This window comes from Accipiter gentilis, chromosome 24 (assembly GCF_929443795.1).
Source record: "Accipiter gentilis chromosome 24, bAccGen1.1, whole genome shotgun sequence".
Taxonomy (NCBI): domain Eukaryota; kingdom Metazoa; phylum Chordata; class Aves; order Accipitriformes; family Accipitridae; genus Astur; species Astur gentilis.
Window position 1 is genome coordinate 17,373,766 of NC_064903.1, and position 19,803 is coordinate 17,393,568.

The 19,803-nt window shown below is 43.9% G+C and overlaps 1 protein-coding gene across 2 annotated transcripts in view; it reads right to left on the minus strand.

The window, feature by feature from the left end:
- Positions 1-19,303, minus strand: part of FGF13 (fibroblast growth factor 13) — a 264,985-nt gene extending 245,682 nt beyond the window's left edge. For both annotated transcript variants that reach the window (XM_049827213.1, XM_049827210.1), the window contains exon 1: positions 19,098-19,303. In XM_049827213.1, coding sequence (XP_049683170.1) covers positions 19,098-19,146 — 49 coding nt within the window. In that variant the 5' untranslated portion in view covers positions 19,147-19,303. The remainder of the gene's footprint in view (positions 1-19,097) is intronic.
- Positions 19,304-19,803: the final 500 nt, after the last annotated feature.

The following is a 19,803-nucleotide window of genomic DNA, read 5'->3' on the forward strand; positions in this document are numbered from 1 at the left end:
ACCTACTATTCAATTAAAGGAAAGCTTTCACACATCACATGTATTACGCTAAAAAAGGACTTAATGGTTTTGAAGACAACTCTCAGTATCTAGCGGCTCTGCAAGTGCAGGAATACACTCCAACATCCCTTTTGCTCCAAACCAGAGCACAGAATATTTGTTCATTCAACATACGGATGTAATGACTCAGAGGGTACCCTGACTGTAGAAACATGTATGTCTCCAGTTTAAAGAAATAAAGCAAAACCACAGAAACCTTCAGAAGTACAGGTATTCCATTTCAGTAGCAATTTAAAAGCTAGGAACTTTGAAGTTAGGACGACAGTCAACTCCAATAAACCTATTCTGGCCAGCTCTTCACCTTTATGAAGATAAAAAGGTTGAAAGATAAATCTGATCAGAGGAGTTTAATTTACATCATACCTGTTGTTCTCAGGCAGAGGGCACAGTGTGCAATAATCTTTTGGACTTTGGATAAGTACTCTTTAAAACGTCATTTCTGATAGGTTATACAGAGTTTCATAGGGGTTTTTTATTATTACTACTTCAGATCAGAGAGGACCAATAAATCAACTTACCATACCTGCTGTATGCTACTGCCTATTTACCCAGTTCCTCCTTGAAAAAGCCCATTAACTTGGATTAAGGAAGAACCACAAAAGATTAGAGACAAAAGCTTTCCATGCCAAACGGACAGACTGAACCATACCTGGGCACAACACTCCTTCCCCAGAGGTAGAGCCCTTGGCCAGACACACTGGCCACACCACCTTAGATGGGGGATGGCAGGGCCAGCTCAAACCTGGACCAAGCTGAGGACATGGAGGACCATTCACTATCACCCATCATCATCCCTCTGACACTTACCAAAGCCCTAGCGATTAAGAAGGTGAATAAAATTACCCAGAATACCCAATACCCACAGCAATACCCCAACGCAACATTTCATGCACCACAGCAACAGATTTGTGAACTGCCCTGAACATCACATTCCTACCCCAATTTTCTTCTCACCCATGTCTCTCAAACACCCAGTACCCTTAAGCTGGGTCACTGCTGCCTGCAGCATGGTAGGGCAAGATTTGTAAATATTGATGCAGGAAAAAGAAACTTTTAGTGCAGGAGTGGGCCCTGCCTATGATGCCCCAGGAGCCTCAGTGCCATCGGCACTTTGTGATGTCAAACCATAATTTAAAGGCTGAATTTTATACCAGCTCACAGGCCCAGTCTGTGCCAGTCAAGGCCTCCCATCCTCCATTTCAGCCAATTAATATCACAAGAAGTCAAGAGCCTTCTTTGGCCTCATTACCACTTCTGGAAAGGACTCGTACTCACTCTACAAGCTGCTCCTCCTGATGAGGCTCTGAGAGAAGGTGCTCTTCACATGCCAGAAAAGCACAAACTCCCCCACCTCTAAAATGCAAAGTCCAGCACCAGCCAGCACCATTTGTGTTTTGTAGCAGTGTATTTTCAAACAAGACATGGTTTTCTGATTCAGAAGAGCCTTCTAATAATGGACTGTATGGATCATAGCCATTTCTACATTTGGTGTTTTTTAAAAAGCACCAAAAAAAGTTCTTGACAAATTACGGGTTTTAAGTAACTTGGCGGGGGCGGGGGGGGGGGCGCTGTGGGAATCACAACCAATTCATCCATTCGCAAGCAAAAGCCTGCAGTAAGCACCTCTTTCAGAAAGGAGAGAAAATACAGAAGAGTTCTGCTCTACCCACTAAAATTCAACTTTTACTACAGAGGCCAACAGCAGACAGCAAGAGCTGAGCTCAGTAAGTCACTAACTTATTATCTCCCCTAGAGAATAATGCAGCTTTCATATCAAGAACACAGTTACAGGTCACTGCAAGAAATTGTTCAGAAATACAATTAGCAGATAATGTAATTGAACAAATATGTCTCATGGAAATGAAGGACATAAAACTTCAAATTAACCACTGCCTGAATTGCCTTTGTTATTGATCATATCTCATACAACCTTAAACCACTGCAGTTCAACCTAGAACTATACGGACATTCAAGCCATCAAACACAGGGCAGCCAAAGTTTGCACCCAACTTGACCTTATGGACAGAAAGACAAAGCTGCTTGCATATTTTTAATTCAGTATCTGCTATTCAAGATGTTGTTGCATTGATATTCAAACAATTCTCACTGGTATTCAAGTTACCTACAATTTGTTCTATCAGCCCAACCGAGAGAACAGTGAACTCCAGCTGGGGTGGCAGGAGGTGGTGACAGATGGAAGAAAGCCTATATGGACCCTTAGAGAAGGATATCTCTGTCCTTTCACTGTATAGATGTGTATGCCTAAGGAGCCCACGCTCTTTAAGCTGTGTGCCTGAAGGTACACCCAGTGAAAATGCCTTCAGGCACCAAACCTGTATGCATGCATAATTTATTTTTTGCATGAGTGAGTAGTTTCAACACCTCTGGTGTTTGCCAAAGAATCAAAGCATTAAAAATTAAAGCAAACTCACTACTCTCGTCCCACAGCAAAACATCACAAACACGTGTCATCACCCATCTCTGCAGTTACAGGCATGGAATAATCCTCCATTGGCTCCAAATGCAAGAACCAGAAGTCCAAGGAGAAAACTATCACGGGTAGTACAATTGAAACAAAAGTAAAAAATTGGCATTTAAATGCCTCCAGTCTCATATGAAAAACTACCTCTTACAGTAATCAATAGGTGTCATGTCCCCTCCAACTGGCAATTTTCTGCATGACCAAACAGGAATATTGTTGCCTACTAGAAACCAAATACCACCGGTGCACCAACATTTCAGGATAAGCCCCACTCTAAAACATTTACCTCTCCATGCTGAAAGTCTTTGAGGTTTTTAAAACCATGGACAGATTAATAAAATTGACCAAGGATGAAGAGGGACTAAAATAGCTCTTTTTTTCTAAAGCCCATGGCAAAAATCAAACCAATTAAAATCATGATCCGAGTCAGTTTTAGTCAATCATTAGCACCTCCGGCAAAACACTGCTAGAGCAGAGTTGCAGTTGGTCTCCAATTCAGCTGTCAGTATGACAAGGGAAGGGGCTGGAAGAGATGGAGGAAGGCATTAAAAGTAACAGAAGCAAAGACAAGAGAGCTTGGGCCACACCATGGGCACAGGATTTGCATCAAATTCCCATGCCTATCTGACAGCAAGCCTGGCCCAGGGCAAGAATAAAACCAGGAGGGAAAGAGGAAAACTTCAAGGGAAGGAAAAAAATAAAGGTGCATAGACACACAATCAATAAAGTTATTTTTTTAAAAAAGCAATTTAAGCCAAATGTTCTCAGGAGAAATGTTTTCAACAACCATGTGACAAAAGCACTTTGCACAGAGCACTACAGATATTTCATGGAAAGCAAGTCCTCTCACCTAACCAAGCAGAGCAGGCATGCTGGGAGCATTAACATCAAACCAAACAGAAATATCCCACTACATTGGGAAGTGCCACATCAAGCCGTGGGATGAGTCTACCAAGGACACCCTACATACCTATATGCCATCTACATTACAGAATTGCCTCAGCTGCTTTGTCCAGGACAATAAAATGTAGTCAATGTGACAACAGCAATATTTGCAAGGGGCTGGAGGAGAGAATGCAATAACTACATCAATACCAAGAAATTAATTTTGCCCAAGGCAGTGTGCTTATTTTACAAGATACCTTGCAACAAGAGCAGTGTCGATGCCACATCAACAGCACAGATAGATCAACCACAGGGCACTCAGCCAACCAGGCTGGACCACCAAGTAATACAGACAGAAAAAACATACAGCATGATGCTGTTCTGAATAGCCCTGACAGGAGCAGTCCAAATCTAAAAACCACCCCAAACGATCAAACAACAAAATCGCCATAGGACAGAAGCTAAAAATAAGGTTTCACAATACTGCTTTTCATCAGCTCTTCCTCCGCCCTGAAAGGGAAGAGCACACAGCAAGCAATACCTACCATCACTTTGGAATCAGGATCACAAACAACTCAACTCATCAATTCCCAATAGTTTGCATGCAGCTTGAGCAAAGATATTATTTGTCCAGGGAGGAAGAGCAAGGACAAGAAACTATGAAACTATTACTACTCTAAAAATATCATGGAGTGACAAACCCGAAGGCTAGGTCCTTAACAGAAGCTGATTTTCCTGCCTCTTCTCACACCAAGCAGCCGTTCCCCTGCACAGCAGCAGACATGCCATGTGAGCTGTGTGTCGAGACACCACAGGTAGGACTAATTGCCCATTTGGGGGATAAGGGAGGAACTTTTCTTTGCAGCAAAGACTGGCAAGGTGCCCACCCTTTTTTTTTTTTTTTCTATATCCTCCAGTGCTTTAGGCTGATCAAAAGTAGGTCCTTATGATCCATCTATAAGGCCTTTAACAAGAGGCAGAGAAACTGAAAAGCGGACCAGTTTCCAGAGGTGGCCAAGGTGCAGGAAATAGTCAACTGTATTAGCCTACTGAAAGAGGTGGACAACCATCTTTGCAGTTTGAGGTTCACTTTACATGTACCCTTAACCTCTCTTCCAGATGAAGGGAAAAGGATCAAGACATGACCTGTTTCCTACAGGACAGGCTGAAAAAAGACTAACCTGAGTGCAGGCAAAGAGGAGTGTTTAATACCACAGCACCCAGTGAAAAGCCTGTTATTACAGAAGATGTGAACTTAGCTACCACCATGCTACATCAAAAGAAAGCTCATGAAGTTTCAGTCTTCTACTTTAAAATCCGCCCCATGCCTTTCTCGTATGCCTGCATGTCCTGATCAATTAGCTTATGCCAAAGCCTTGTTACGCACACATAGAGTTTTAATTGATTTACTCAAGTCAGTGAGCAAGGAATAATTACATCTTGGAAAATAAAGCTGGGCAGACTAGGGCAGCCTGCTTCATTGCTATGAGACTTAAAAGTTCAAAACAAAGGCAGATCCGGTTTCATCCCACAGTTCGATTGTAAGCTTCAAACTGCCTGGTGCTCTGAGACGCCGTGTTAGCTGGGCCTAATCATCAGCCGACCCACTGATTTTTCATATCAGTGCAGCCAGGGTATTAAGCCTACAAGTACAGTCATGTTCCATGTAAAGATCTTGTTTATCTGGCAATAAACTTGCACTAATCAAAGTAGTATTAGCTTGAATTTATAAAGCATGAGCTGTTCTCTCTACATGGTAAACCAGTTAGACATCTCACAGCATATTGCAAATCTGAATATTGATTAGAAAATGCACATTAATATTTCCATACTTTGTGGTGGTATTAGACAGGGTCAAAATTGATGCCACCACCTTTTAAAGGCTCTTTATTCCCACCATATGTATCAAGGTATTAACCATCCTTCAAGACCTTTGAGTCAATAATCCTTATGCTTGTGGATAAAGGTAAAACAGAAATAAGAGATAAAGGTGAAAAGAATGGAGGAGACCAAATTATGCACTTTTGATACCACAATTCCCCAAGCCAAATTTTGAAGTAGAAACTACCATAATACAGTGGAACTGGAGAAGCAGCAGCTGCCTCCAAGGCCATCCAGCATAGTACATTGTAAAATTTCATGCCGTGCTCTTTCAGTTGCAACATCTTCCAGGCAATCTTTGAAGATGCAAACTAAACACAGGATTCTGCTACCTTTTATTCACCAACAGGGTTTTCTGCTGATTTGCAAGATTGGATTTCAGGAGCCAAATCTGTTTGTCTTATATACTTCAGTCTCAATCAAAATTGCTGGAACTATCACAGCAATTCGTCCTACACACACAAATCCCATATTGCAGAATCAAGCCTCAATACAAAATTTACAGTTCATTCTAGCCATCTTCAGGGTTAATTTAAAACACAGTGTTGATTCAACACAAAAATACTACTTTTTCTAAGAAAAAAAAAATTAAAAAGAGACCAAACATTTAAAATATTCATCACAACAGCGGTCAGCACCATGAAACACAAACCAGATCATGCTCCCACTGAGGATATTACTCAGCAAGACTGATACTGAGCAGCACAAACTGTGCTTCAATCTAACCTAACAAGACAGTACTGGTTCAAGTTCTGTTCTTTATAAGGTGTCACCCAAATAAACACAGATGAGCTATCAACGTCTCTTACTTGTAAAGTTATTCAAACACGTCCCATGCACAGTGATACTTGAAAATGTTTAAAGCAGTAATAAAAACAGTAATTAGAGATCCTACTGAGGAGGCCAAAGCACTTTAAGACAAGACATATGAAAGAACAGGGTGTTTCACAGTGAGCGTAATAATTTGCTGATAAATTAACAGCAACAATTTTAACAACTTTATGAAAGAAGAGTAATGCATTATTCTTCTCCTCTTAGTGACAGAGGTACTACCTTGACAAACAGCTCATTCATACATGTTTGAATGAGAGGTATGAAAGTGTGCTGTGTTCTGCTGATTTCTTGTATAAGCCTTTTGTCACTCATTCAGTCTTCCTCATACGCAGTCAATTGCTCCTTCTGAAATACATTTAATGTAAGAATTTGTGATAGCGGGAACATGACATGACAGGAATATGTGACATTCACTGATATGGGGCCCAAACCAGAGCACTAAGTTTTCAGGTAAATGAAAAGTAGAGATGCTCGGCACCTTGCAGGACAGATTGACAAGGTTTTTTGCAGTGTTTTAGGTTGTCACATCTATGCGCTTTCACTACAGCCTGGTATTACTGCTGAGAGTTTCAAAGACATGACTGTTGGGGATTCTTTGCTTTCAATACTACTACAGAAGTTAACCCTGTTTATGCCATTAGAAAATACAAGTGCCCAAATTTTCTTTCAAGATGCTTTATCAGTGAAAGCAAGATTTGGCCTCCAAAACCCAAATAATTATATCTGATAATTATTCAGGTAAGTCTGGTAGAAGTGCACACTTTGAATTCAATGGGAATTTGCATATGCCCCACATTACCTTCAACACACTAGTAAATGCATTCATCATCTCTGTGACAGAATTCCCCAGATTTAAAAAAAAATAAAATTAAATAAAATAAAATCAAGTAGTAATTCCAGATTTCACTTTTGGGGGTCACAAGGCTCACTGACACTGGTGCAACATGTGGGCTTTCATAGAACTGATTACTAGGGTAGCACTTGTCTCAACCTGGTGCAAGTCCAGGATAGATTATTTTTAAATTTTTTTTTAATGGTAAATGGAGAGCCAGACTCTGGGAAACTCAGGCATAGAAGGAAGATGATTTGAAGACTTCGTTTAAACTAATAGTTTCATTCTTGGCTGTTTGAACCAATACACATAGGGGACAGATTTTTAATAAGATACTCCCAGTTTAGTACATTGAAGAGGTGAAAAATCAGACTAGATGACAGAAGTTTTTTTTTAGATCCTTGACCTCTGACTGACCAGACCACTACACACCATATAGAGGTCAGTCTCCCTTCTGTATCCAATGTAGTTATTTAACTCTTTTCTTTCTTTTTTTTTTTTTTTTTTTTTTTTTTTTTTTTTAAACCCGGTTCTGTCTCTCTTGATTGCAAGTTCAGCCTCTCCTGCCACTTTACAATTTGGGTGCTCTTTTGACATTCTGCAAAACACCCAACTGGTGGAAAACAAACTTAGGCAATCAACTCAGCAAGTTAACCTGGTATGCAAAGGTATTTCTCTTTATATGCTCAGTATTTGCAACAGCTTTGGTGGCTCATATGCTAATAGTTTTGCCAGCTCCTGCCAATGGTAATGATAAACCCATCTCTTTGGTCCTCTTATGAAAAGCCCTGGAGTTGCAGCAAATTCATAAGCTCCTTTTCCTCCTTCTGCCTCTCTATCTCCATCTCTGTGTCACTGCTAACTTCATCTCTCCCTTGACCCAGGCTCCACTGAAACTCTTTCCACTGATCACTTCCTGCCTCAGCTACCCCCATCGCTTCTTTTCTGGTCTTCATAAATCCACACTGCAGGAAGAAAATACATAGCCAGGCTATTATTACACTCCCAGAAACAGTGATAAATTATGCCTGTAATATCCCCTCTTCCATTACATTTTTCAGCTTCCTCATGCTCTCCAGAGCCTTTTCAAAGCTAATTTTCTATCATTCAGTTTCATGGGATTTGCTTTCTCCTGCCACTCCATCACACTTTCTCACCCCTTGCATTCTCATCCTGGCATTTCTTATTCCTTCCACAAATCGCAAAGCAATTGAAAGTCCATCCTTCACCATACAATGTGCAGTGAAATAAAAACAAGACGCTTCTAGTCCAAAAGGTACGTACACAAAACCTCCCTGCCTCACTACAAAGCTTCCTGCCATCCTCCACACCACTGTCTCGAATTTGTGTTTTGGTTTTTTTTTTTAAACTCTTATATTCCAAAATCTACTCCTAATCATTGTTCAGAAGTGCCTAACCAATTTTTCTGATTATTCTCAAAAGCCTTGCAAAAACATCCCAGTTTTGACTGGAGGGTTTCTCAGATCAAGGGTGGAACAAGGACACAGATGGAAAACATGACAGGTCTTTTTCCTTAAAATAATTCTGGCATGCCTCTTTTTCCTGAGGAGCTTCAAAGAAGTTTTGCTTATGTCCCAATGGAGGAACAAATACAAATGTTTAAACCCTGAAAGTTGCCACAAAACAGAATTGACAATTTTCACAGCTGCCAATTAAGTGTTCTAAACAAGAACGTCTACTGTTCTTAAACGTACTACTAGGAAAAAGTACAATTTTACCTTCCTCCTATCTTCTGTGCTGTTCCCTCCCTGTATATGAGTTATTGCCTGAATATCCACAAAGCTTTCACTCCTTTCCATCACCTATTACTTAGATACCCTACATGAAAAGACTACTATTTATACCAGTTTGTTGCTCCCAACATCCCAGAAGTGATGTGATAGAAATTCCTCCCAAAGACACAATTATAAAAACAAAACTTGAAAACTGGTTTCTGCACTGCTATTTTGAAAGGGGAAAAAAAAACAACCCCAAAACAAACAAACAAAACCCCAAACCCCTGTTCTTCCAGCCAAAGAAACCAAAGATGCAGCTTCCCAGTGGCCAAGTAACACAAGCCTGTAAGCTTAACAGGCCAGATACCAACCAAACTCCAACATTAAAATAGACTTATTGCTTTATCAGCCTCCCTGGCCAGGAATTATCCTGACACTGGAGTGGAACAGAAACAGGTCACACTTCATCCCAGAAATCTTCTCTCAGCTCCTGGGACTGGCATCACAGTCTTTCTGCTGCTGTAGGTGATCAAGAAGAGACTTGCCATTTGATCCCTTTTGACTTACTTAACTTTTACCACCTTTTATTGACTTCGACCAAAATAAGTTAAAAAAAAAAAATCCTTTCTTCAGAAAGCAAACATGGGGCAGAAGAGGAAGAAAAGAGGAGCAGCAAATGAAAGTCATTCCAGTTCTCCTTGCCCAATCACTTGAAAACATTTAGCTATTTTTGGCAGGCTCTGAACGTTCAGTCACTGGTATGCAAGATGAGAAGCAAATGTAAAGTAAAGCACATGACAAACCTGCACTGATTGTACATCAATATGGTTGCAGAGACCTTTCTCCTGTTTACAGTCAGAAGAAATATTACTTCAACATCTGCAGCAGGGGGTAGGAGTGAGCACCTGCACTACATGATGGTCTCTAACAATTACAACTCGTGATTCCCCCAGGAAATGCATACGCAATTCCCACCAATACCACAACTCCCCAAAATACCACCACATCTTTATTTCACTAGAAAAGAGACTTTCACGGTTCAGGTATTCTAGCTCTGCACCCCATAAGAAGTGACAATGGCTTGCAGTGGCAATTGGCTCCATCATAGTTTCTTACTCTCTTGCAGCACTCGAAGGAACAAAGTATAAGTGACAGCAGTTCGGAGCACTGTGTATAATTACAATTTAAAAATTTAACATTTTCGAGGCAGCACTGTAGCACAGCTTGGGCAGATTGAGATATAAAAGCAACCTAAGAAATTTGTATGTCTATTGAACATAAAAGATAGCTGTACAGAAATTCACAGCAGATGTAAAATCCAAAGAAAAAATGTTTCTACATAAGCAATTTGACAGCACATTGACAATGTGCTGAAGTAAATCCAGAGTAAGCTACTTGAACAAACATTGCGGCCAGTACCAGTGAACTACATAGAGATACAAAGAGGAAAAAAAAAAAAAAGAAAAAGAAAAATCCAAGGTGCCTACTACCTCCTTAGATTTTGATAACTCCTGAAAAAAAACGGCTGAAAAAACAAAGTCAGAAGAAAGCGCTCTCTCGACTGGTGTGTCTGCTGGGCAGGTAAGAGAGTGTTTGAGGCTAGGCGCGAGCAGATGACATGCTGCAGATCACTTGGAGCTCATTCTGCAACGCTCCCTTCTCCTACTGGCTGTCTTCCCTGTCCCTCTCCTGTTAAGCTTTCCTTTCTGGTTCTTTCATATGTTCTTTCCATTGTATCTTTCCTACTTAATGCAAAAAAAAGCCCTGCACTTTTTCCCTTCACTTAAAAATCAGAAATACTTCTGAAATTTGAGGAAAAAGTCACCTCCAACAGAACAGGAAAAACTCCAAGGATTCAATACACAAAACAAACAGAAAAATCAAACAAAGCCAGATTAGTGCTAATTACCACTGGATTTGCAAATACAGGCTACAGGGGGCAGGGGAAAACTGTTCAGAACTCCTAAACTTCTATAATTAAACCAAGCATGTGAATAAAACCTGTATGAACCTCCTGGAACTGGAGAGCTCGCGGCCACCACCTCCTTCTTCTGCCTGAGGAGCTGAAGACCCCGGTGAAACCGCTGACACAACGGGAACAGCCACCTTCTTCCAGAAGAAAGAGGGAATTCTCTGTTTAATGCCTTTCACTTGGCTCACTCTCACGAGGAGCACAATTAGCAGGCTACCTTCATCATCAGAAGTTGAGGCCGAGCCACAAAGCCTTCTTCTGTCACCAAGTCACTGTGCAAGTTGAACTGTGTGCCGGTGCCCAGGCGTCATCAGCAGGGACCTCTGTGAGGCGACGCCAGGGCTGCCCACAGCCAGACACAGCCGGTTCCGGCCGGTTCCAGCCGGTTCCACAACAGCCCCCCCACACGGCACAGCCGAGCCCGGCAGTGACGCTGGTGGCCCCTCTGGGAAGGCGTGTTGGGGACAGGGACGAACGCTGCCCGGCAGGCAGGAGCCAGGGGAAAACGTGTGAGGAACAGCCCCGGGAGCACCAGGGCCAGGGAAGGAGGAGGGAGGGAGGAGGTGCTCCAGGCCCTGGAGCAGGGATTCCCCCGCAGCCCACCGGGAGACCACGGGGGAGCGGGTGGAAGGGCCCAGTCCGGAGCAGGTGAGTATTTCCCCTAGAGCCTGTGGAGAGCCCACGCTGGAGCCGGTTTTTCCTGAAGGACCGCAGCTCATGGGAAGGAGCCACACTAAGGCAGGAGAAAAGGGTGAGGAGGAAGGAGCGGCAGAGGGCAACCCCTGTGGACTGACCACAACCCCCGTTCCCCATCCCTGCTGCACTGCTGGGGCAGGGGGAGGAGGCACGGCAGTGGGGAATGAAGGAGTGAAGTTGAACCTGGAGAAAAAGAAGGGGAGTGGGGAAGTTGTTTTAGTTTTTGTCTTTATTTCTCACCATCCAACTCTACTTTAATCGGCAATGAAGTACTTTTTCCCAAGTTGAGGTTGTTTGGCCCATGATGGTAATTAGTAAGCGATCTCCTCATCTTTATCAGCTTGACCCAAGAGCTTTTCCATCTCGTCGCCTTGCCCTGTCTTGCTGAGGAGGGTGAGCGAGAGAGGGGCTGGGTGGGTGTCTGGCAACTCACCACATGAGTATTTTCCCTCTTGGCACAGCAAGGGGGATGCTTTAAGGGGTTGGAGGAGGAAAAAAAAATTAAAAATAATCACATTGGTACTACCACTACTGCTGATGAAATCCAACATCTGCATTGCCAGTATCAGCTGTTAAAGCTTACATGAACAGGGAGACAGAAGCCCACCAGAGCGGTACAGCAATGCATTGGAGTCCCTGCACTGGCATCTAAGAGTGATGCACAGAGGTGAAGCAGTCACTTTACAAAAGCCAGCAAATGCCCATGGACCACTCGGGTCAGACAAGGCTCACATGATGCATAGGTTTGATCTAATCCCATTAAGACAAAAGAAATTTATCCTAAATCAGGTGGTAACTAAAAGCACATGTATCAAAAATACCAAGTCCTGGTTAAACAATTTATTCTTAAGGCCACCAACAGAGCCTTATATCAATTATGTCAAGCCTCAGCTGCAAAGCATCTAGAGATTACTTGGGCCACAGAACAGAGTAATCTCTATAAATACACCTTCATTTCAGCTACAATCACAACCACAGCATCAAAGGTAATGAACCACCACTAGTTCAGATTTAGTCGATCTTGGAACAGTGTACGCGTGATGCAACCCAGACCAATGGCAATTCAATTGCTATTTCAGGATATCTCTTCTTCCCACTTCATTTCAGTCCCTCTGCTCCCTCCCACCTCAGAGTGATGCTCTAATTATTCAAACAACGTAAGCAGCATTCAATCCATGCCAGCCCTTTCTTCCTTTAGCACTGACCTTGCCTTATACATCACTCTCACAAAACTAATTAAGTGGAGAACAGTCTCACTTTACACTCTCTTCATGAAAAGAACTGAATTGTTACCTGCCTGAGGGTGCAATTCAAATTATTTTCGCCTTCATTTCTCTCAGCAAAACAATACAAATATTGAGCAAGAAACCAGACCAGACAATTCAAAGAAACCCTTTACCCAAGTTACCACACACACACATACACAAAGGATTATTGTAAATAACATACTCCTTTAGTTGTTTCATTTTGGTTTTTAACATGTCTCTTCATGTAAACTTGGCCAATACATGTTTCGGGAAAAGTGGGGAATTTTGTTAGGCCAAGAGACATAGTTGAGGAAAGAAAAACAATGTTTGGGGCACAGACCCTAGAGCCAGGCTCAACTACGAGGAATCCAAGTGGCTGAGAATGCTACAGTACCACAGAATAGATCTGAAACCACCGATTCTGTACAAGCATTGAGTAGTCAACAGAGTGATTCCTCTCCAACATACATTAACTGACAAACACAAAGATCCCGGTTTGAAAATACTTAGCTGTTGGTCATCAAGGATGCAAAGCTTGTCTGCCCAGATTTACATATTTTTTTTGTAATTATACACAGGATTGACCACTTATCTAGATTCACAGAGGATTTTATAAAAGCATGCATTCACTGCTTGGCGGGACGAGGCTGAGGCACAGGATTTGCCACTTCTTTGCTCCTGAGGAACTGGTTCATATCATTCCGGAGCCATCTCTTTTCCTAAGCACACCATAGCAATAACACATAATGAGAAACAGAGGAAGAAAATTAATATTAATTTGCCCCAAGACTACACTGCAGCACAAAATTCCCAAAGCCTAGGGCTAAGACCAGTGCCTTGCCGGAAATCACAGTAAATGGCACAAATGCATCTAATGACAAGTCTCCAGCATATTACAGGTGCCCACAGACCAGAGATGCCAGCAGCCCAAGCCATACAAATTCTTATGTATCTGCTATGGATGCTGGCACTCACCCCTTTGAGGCCCCCTGCAATGCTCTGTGGGGCTACTCATCCCCCAGACTTCATCTGCCTGGGAGTTTTTCCTCTGAAGATGAGATTTAGCATCTGCCAAGAAGCAACTATTATTAAGTTTTCCTCTAGAAGCAAAAAAGATTACTCTCTTACTACTTTCCATACAACACAAGTTCTTCGTCATGGACAGCAGCCATACGAGAACGGACAGTATCACAAACCCCAGAGTTTGGAGCCTGTCCCTGAAAATACTGCCTTAGCGTGTACTTCTTCAGCTAACGCTGAAAACCATTACAGAGCACCGGCATGAATGTGCTGTCATCTTGATCTCAAAGGCCACTTCCATTTTTTAATTGCTGGTGTTTTACTGACAGATGCCAGGGACCACCGCCTTGGGATTTAGAGGGAAGGATGTTTCTTTTATAAATCTATCTTTTATAAAGGGTTACTGTAGTTTGTGGAACCAAAACCAGTCACAGATAATGAGTCATAACAGGAGGTAGTTACTGTAAATATTCCAAGCATGGGCACATTAACAACCACCCACTAATCAGAGGCAATGCCACAGGCAGACACAGAGAACTCCCACTGGTGTCAATGGGAATTTTGAATGGATCAGGCCCTCAGCCAAGAGCTGACTATCTATTGTAACCTGCCGCATTAATATCCAAGATGGGGTGGGTCATGCCTCAGATTTTGGCTGTCGCTTTCCAGTGGGCGATGCAGGCATCTATTCAAAGTGGATCTGCAATCTCAAATTTCAGACAGGAGGCACAGAGATGTCTAGTGTGAAGTGAACAAAATAAAAGCATTGAGTTTAACTACTCATTCTTTAGAGTCATTAAACGTTTATGACATAAACACAAGTTCTGATGCGTAAGTCAATAGCACCAACTGACCACAATAAGACCCCATCTACCGCTGGCAAACATCTGCCTGAACAGAGACTCAAGTTCATATGTCAAACTGCGGCTGCTGGTGAAGTTTAGTGGGACTTTTTGTCTGGGATGCAAAAGAATAGGCATCTGAACTTCTGATAAAAAGACAAAGAAATGCCCTGCCTCCCACCTGAGCTAGCCAAGCAGCAGATAAGGTGCTAGGACCACGCTCCCTTCCCCCTTCTCACACGGGTCTGCACTTGCTGCTAATTTTGATTCAGTGGACTCAGACCAAGACATGGTCAGCTTACATGTTGCCTCTGTGCTGCTCTTCTTCAGTCCCTGAAGTAAGTTACTTTCTCATGATTCAGTACTATAGAAATATAACTGTTGAGATCAGCTTCTTTATTTTTGTCAGCTTTTCTACAGACCTTTCAATCATAAGCTGCATTATACTATATTCTCATAAAGCCAGGAAAAGCAGTAATAGATACCTCAAAATTCTGAATTCTCTTTTTCCTGCCAAGTGCTTTCTTTAAGTGCTTTGTTTTCTGCTGTCACTAAATTAGACTAGTACCTATCCAAAGTCTTCACCTTTACTGTCACTATTTCAATAGGCTCTTCTCAGATTAGAAGCTATCAGCTTCGAAAATACTCCTCCTATTTTGCTTTCTGGAGAAGAAAATATACTCTGCATTTTCTCACTGCTTACGGCTGAGGTTATCAGACTTCTGGGCAAAGCTATCAAAGTTTCTTGCAGCGAGAGCACAGAGACAGGAAAAGACCCCCCCTGCATCTGCCTCGGTAGGGAAGGCAGCAGTACATAATCCAATTGGTAAAAAAGAAAAACAAATGCAGATGAATCCACTGCTCAGATTTAGTTTCAGATTCTCTACTCCGTCTCTCAACTTCCCTTGGAGGAGGCACACAAACTGCAAAGCAGCCTCCGGAAAGAATCTGGCTGTAATACCAGACAGCATGAGCTCTTTAAGGCCCAGATCCAAAGTACAAGGATTTCAGCAGGTCTCAGCTCACTTTCTAATGCCCTATATTCTCCTACTGCCCCAAATAAAACGTTAACGAATATTTCATTCAAAATAGGTTGTGTTGATACAGCCCCCAGGCTCGCTGAGGACACTGTTCTCAAAGTGCAAAGCAAAAGCTGCCACACACCAGCTATGTGGGAACTCCACTGCTGCCCGTGGGAACGTACCTAGGAGTATTTCTCGAGCACATAACTAACTTCCATTGAAGAAGAGCTCTTATCAGCCATCAGACTACCACTGCAGGATGCTGAACTGTTGTTACCCAGGTCCTCGTACTCCTGCTAACCCCAGAGAGAGTGCCAAGTGAAGAGAGACACAAGAACCTGCCCCATGCTTGAAACCACCAACACAGCTGGGACAAGGCTGCTCTCTGAAACGAGCCACTTGCTACCACAAACAGCCCCCACGCTGGAGCAGCAGCACTGCCAATCTACCTTTGTGAGGCAGCTTGGAGGCTATGTGGGCTTACGATATCCTGCAGCTCTCCAAGAGTTAACTCACACAGTTAAATAAAAAAATAATAATTAAAAAAAAAATCAATGCCATAATCTTACACATAGACATTCACAGTTAATGCAGCGTTTTGCAGAAAGTAAGGGTGCACATTATGTTAATCCATAATCTTTATTTAGATTAGGATAGTTAATTCTTAAACATCCACAGCCAGTTTTAAAAGCAGCCAGATTTTGAGCAAAACAGTCATCACTGGATTTTCTAGGCAGGACTTAAAAGTGGGGCCAACAAAGTCCGAAGCAAGCGGTTACTTTCCTCTTTGGCTTAAGAAAAGATGTAAAAAACCCTATTTCTTTAAAAATAGATTTTGGTACTTCTGTTACACCTGTGCAACTCCACTGACACCACCACAGGCTTTACATGAGAGGGTAATTTTACTGAAAATACCCATTGCAAGACAGTACTTGTACTGGATTGTGTCGATTCCTACCAAAATCTGTGGCCTTTCAAGGTTCTGTATAAATCAGGCTTTTCTACAAAGACCCACCCCAAAAGCTGGTTGTAGAAAGTGTCATTCAACAGCTTCAGCTAAGCAGCTCCTTACATTAGGGCTGAACGCAGCCCTTTCCAAATTCCGTAGAGAGCGACAGCAAAGTCTCATCTCATGCACAACCCTGTAATGTGTAAAAAAGCTTCAGGAGTAAGAAGGGCTGACGCTATTCTCACTAACAAAGTACTCCACATTTATTATGCAAATATAGCCCTGGGACACCTGCATTTACAGCAGGTATTAAAATTACATCATATATCTTACAGGATATGGGCTACATGAGCATATCGCCATAATGAGCTACTCTCATATGAAACCTGATTACATTGTTCTTTGAAAGAGTGGTTAACTAACTCAAAAACATACAGGCTTCTGTCAGGACTGAAGTATACCCAGTGCCAGTATAGCTGCAGAAATATGCAGGAAATTGTATCCCATCCTTTCCAGACAGATTACTGTTTCATTGTGTATGGAAAAAAAACCCCAGCAACAACCACCAACCCCAGCCTGTTTCTACTATGGCTAGATCCAAATTAAATATTCCCATTAAGAGCAATAATACTTGCAATCACCAAAAGAAAATTCAGGTGGTTCAGAGGAAAAACCACTTCCTATTTTAGTCTACAACACAAGAGGCGAAAGAAGACCAAACAGCCTATACATTAACTGGTAAATACTACCTCCTTACCACTCTGCCTGGACCCTTTTTAAAAGCATATTTCACAGACCGTAACCCTCACTCACTGCTCTACAGCAGTACCAAACCACCTCATACATGTACCAGCTCCTCCTGCTGTATCTAAAACTGCCTCTTCACTTTGTGATAACGGACAAAGTTTTCATACGAGCTCGAAGAGCGTACCAGCATCTCCTGGAAGCAGAATATCAGCATCAACTGTTTTTCTTGGGATTCTCAGTATATACACCTTCTGGTACACTATCACCAAAGCCTTGCACGTCTAAGTCATTACTGACACATTAACAGCAGATAAAAATGCCTTTGCCCCAGTGTTTTGAAATACACCTATGTCCCAAAACCCTATACACAAGCAATTTCAAACATAAAGTTAATATGTCATTGAAACTTGTAATCATAGCACAAAATGGAATATGTAAGTTTGATTTTTAAAAAAACAAGCTTTCAAGCAAGTATAGCACAAGTATGGCAAATCCTTTTTGTGTAGAATTATTACACAGTTCTAAATCATGCAAAATAATTCCTCAGAAAGGCAGGAATCTTTTGTTCTGCATTGCTTAATAAATTATTTAAAAGAGCATTTGAGTGAATAAAGCCACTATAAATACTCAAAAAAATATTTCTTTAGGAAATGTAAGGGTTTGCAATGAATATTGAACTTTATTGTGTTGTTGTGAAAAATAAATTTAAAAAATCTGACGAAAATGCTAAGGTTTGGAACATAAGACATAGTTAGAACTGGAAAGACAAAGTTAGGGGGGAAAAAAGAACATAAAAAACCAAAACAACAAAGGTCTGAAAAATCTAGCGTTAAACACAAACTTTCAAAATCAAGAAAACAAAAAGTTTTTTAAAAAGAACAGAAAGGATGAATTGTTTTGATTTGGCCTCTCAAGCTGCTAAAAAAGTAGATGCCAGAAAGTGCCCACTATGTTTCATGAAACTAGTAAATAAGGAGCAGGGTTTTTTTTCCTCTTTCAGGGAGGCCAAGAGCGTACCCTTCACCCGGCTATCCCACCAGCACCAGCCTACCACGCAGACGTACGTTTGAGAAGATACACCGATTTCTCTACAAATGCACAGGAAAAAAAAACCTACTTACTGGAGAGAATACCCAGCGCGCACACACACCAGCTACTTATCGTATGTACTCCTACAACCCCGACTGTAGGTAACACCGCAGAGCGAGCTGCGCGGGGGGGGATGCGGAGCCCGTCGGAAAGGGGGAGCAAAACCACCTGTGCATGCACCCCCCCCACACCCCGGGCATGCACCCCCAGAGGGGAAGGAACACCCTGCATGCACCCCCGCAGCGGGGCACCGTGTACCCCACCCCCCCCAGGCATGCACCCCCCCCGGAGCGGGGCACCCCCCTCTTCCCCGCAAGCCCCCCCACCACCACCGTGACCAGCCCCAGCCGGAGGGGTCCGCATGCAACCTCTCCCCCCCCCCCCCCCCCCGGCACCGGCGGTGCCCCGGCTCCGCGTCTCCATGGCGATGGCTCCCCGCTCCGGCACGCCTGGGGCCAGGGCCGGGGCCGCCTGCAGCGCCGAGCACCCGCCCGGCGGGGAAGCCGGCTCCCCCGGTGGAGCGGCCGGGGTTGGGGAGGGGGGGGGGGGGGGCACTTACTTTCACCGGTGCCGCATTGAGCCGCTCCCCCCCTCCCCGTGCCGGGGTGCCGGTGCAGCACGCCGGGCACCGATTCCCCCCACCCGTGCCCGGGGTCCCCCGAGCTACGGACTTTCACCGGAGCGGTGTCGTCGTCCCCCCCCCACCCCCCCTCACCCCACTCCTCCCAGCCCGGTAAGGTCGGGCTGTCCGCGGTCGGGCCGGGGACCATGCTGTTTTATCGGAGCGGCTGCGCCTGCCTTACCCTTGGAAGCATCTTTCTCTTCTTTGGGCTTGATCACCTTCCCGCTCATAGACCCCAGCTTGGGTGGGAAAATCCCCGGGAGCTTCGCGGATTCCGGCTGGACCCAAAGAAACCTCGGGCGGGGGACAGCCTGCGTGCGGGGGGGAGGGAGGGGGGGGGGGGGAATCCTCTACGCCGAAAAGGCAGGAATAACACCAACAGAAGGGGAGAGGGGAGGGGAAGAAGGATGAGAAGAAAAAAAAAAAAAATTCGGAGCCGGCGAGCTGCCCGCTCCCCGCCGCGGTGCCTCGGAGCCGCCGCCGCGGTGCCTGCGGGAGCGGAGCGGGGCGGTGAGCGGGGGGCTCCGGCAGCCGCAGCACCGAGCCCCTGCGCCGCTCGCCGTGCCGGAGACAAAAGCGATTTTCCCTGTGTCTGCCTGGTCCCGGCCCCCTCCCTCCCTCCCTCCCTCCTCCCGCCTTCCCGGCTCTGCCTCCCCTCCCCAGGGCCAGGGAAGCGCAGCCGGTCCTGGAAGTCCCACCGACCAGGGGGAGGGGTGCTGTGAGTTGCGGGGGGGGGTGGGGGGGGGTGGGGTGAAGCGCTTTGGTTGTTTGCTTGGGTGTGTTGGGTTTGGGTTTTTTTGTTTGGGTTTTGTTTTTTTTTTTTTTCGCATCCTCCCCTAATAATAATGGGATGGAGCAGCAGAGCTGCAGCCGCGGATGGGAGGAGG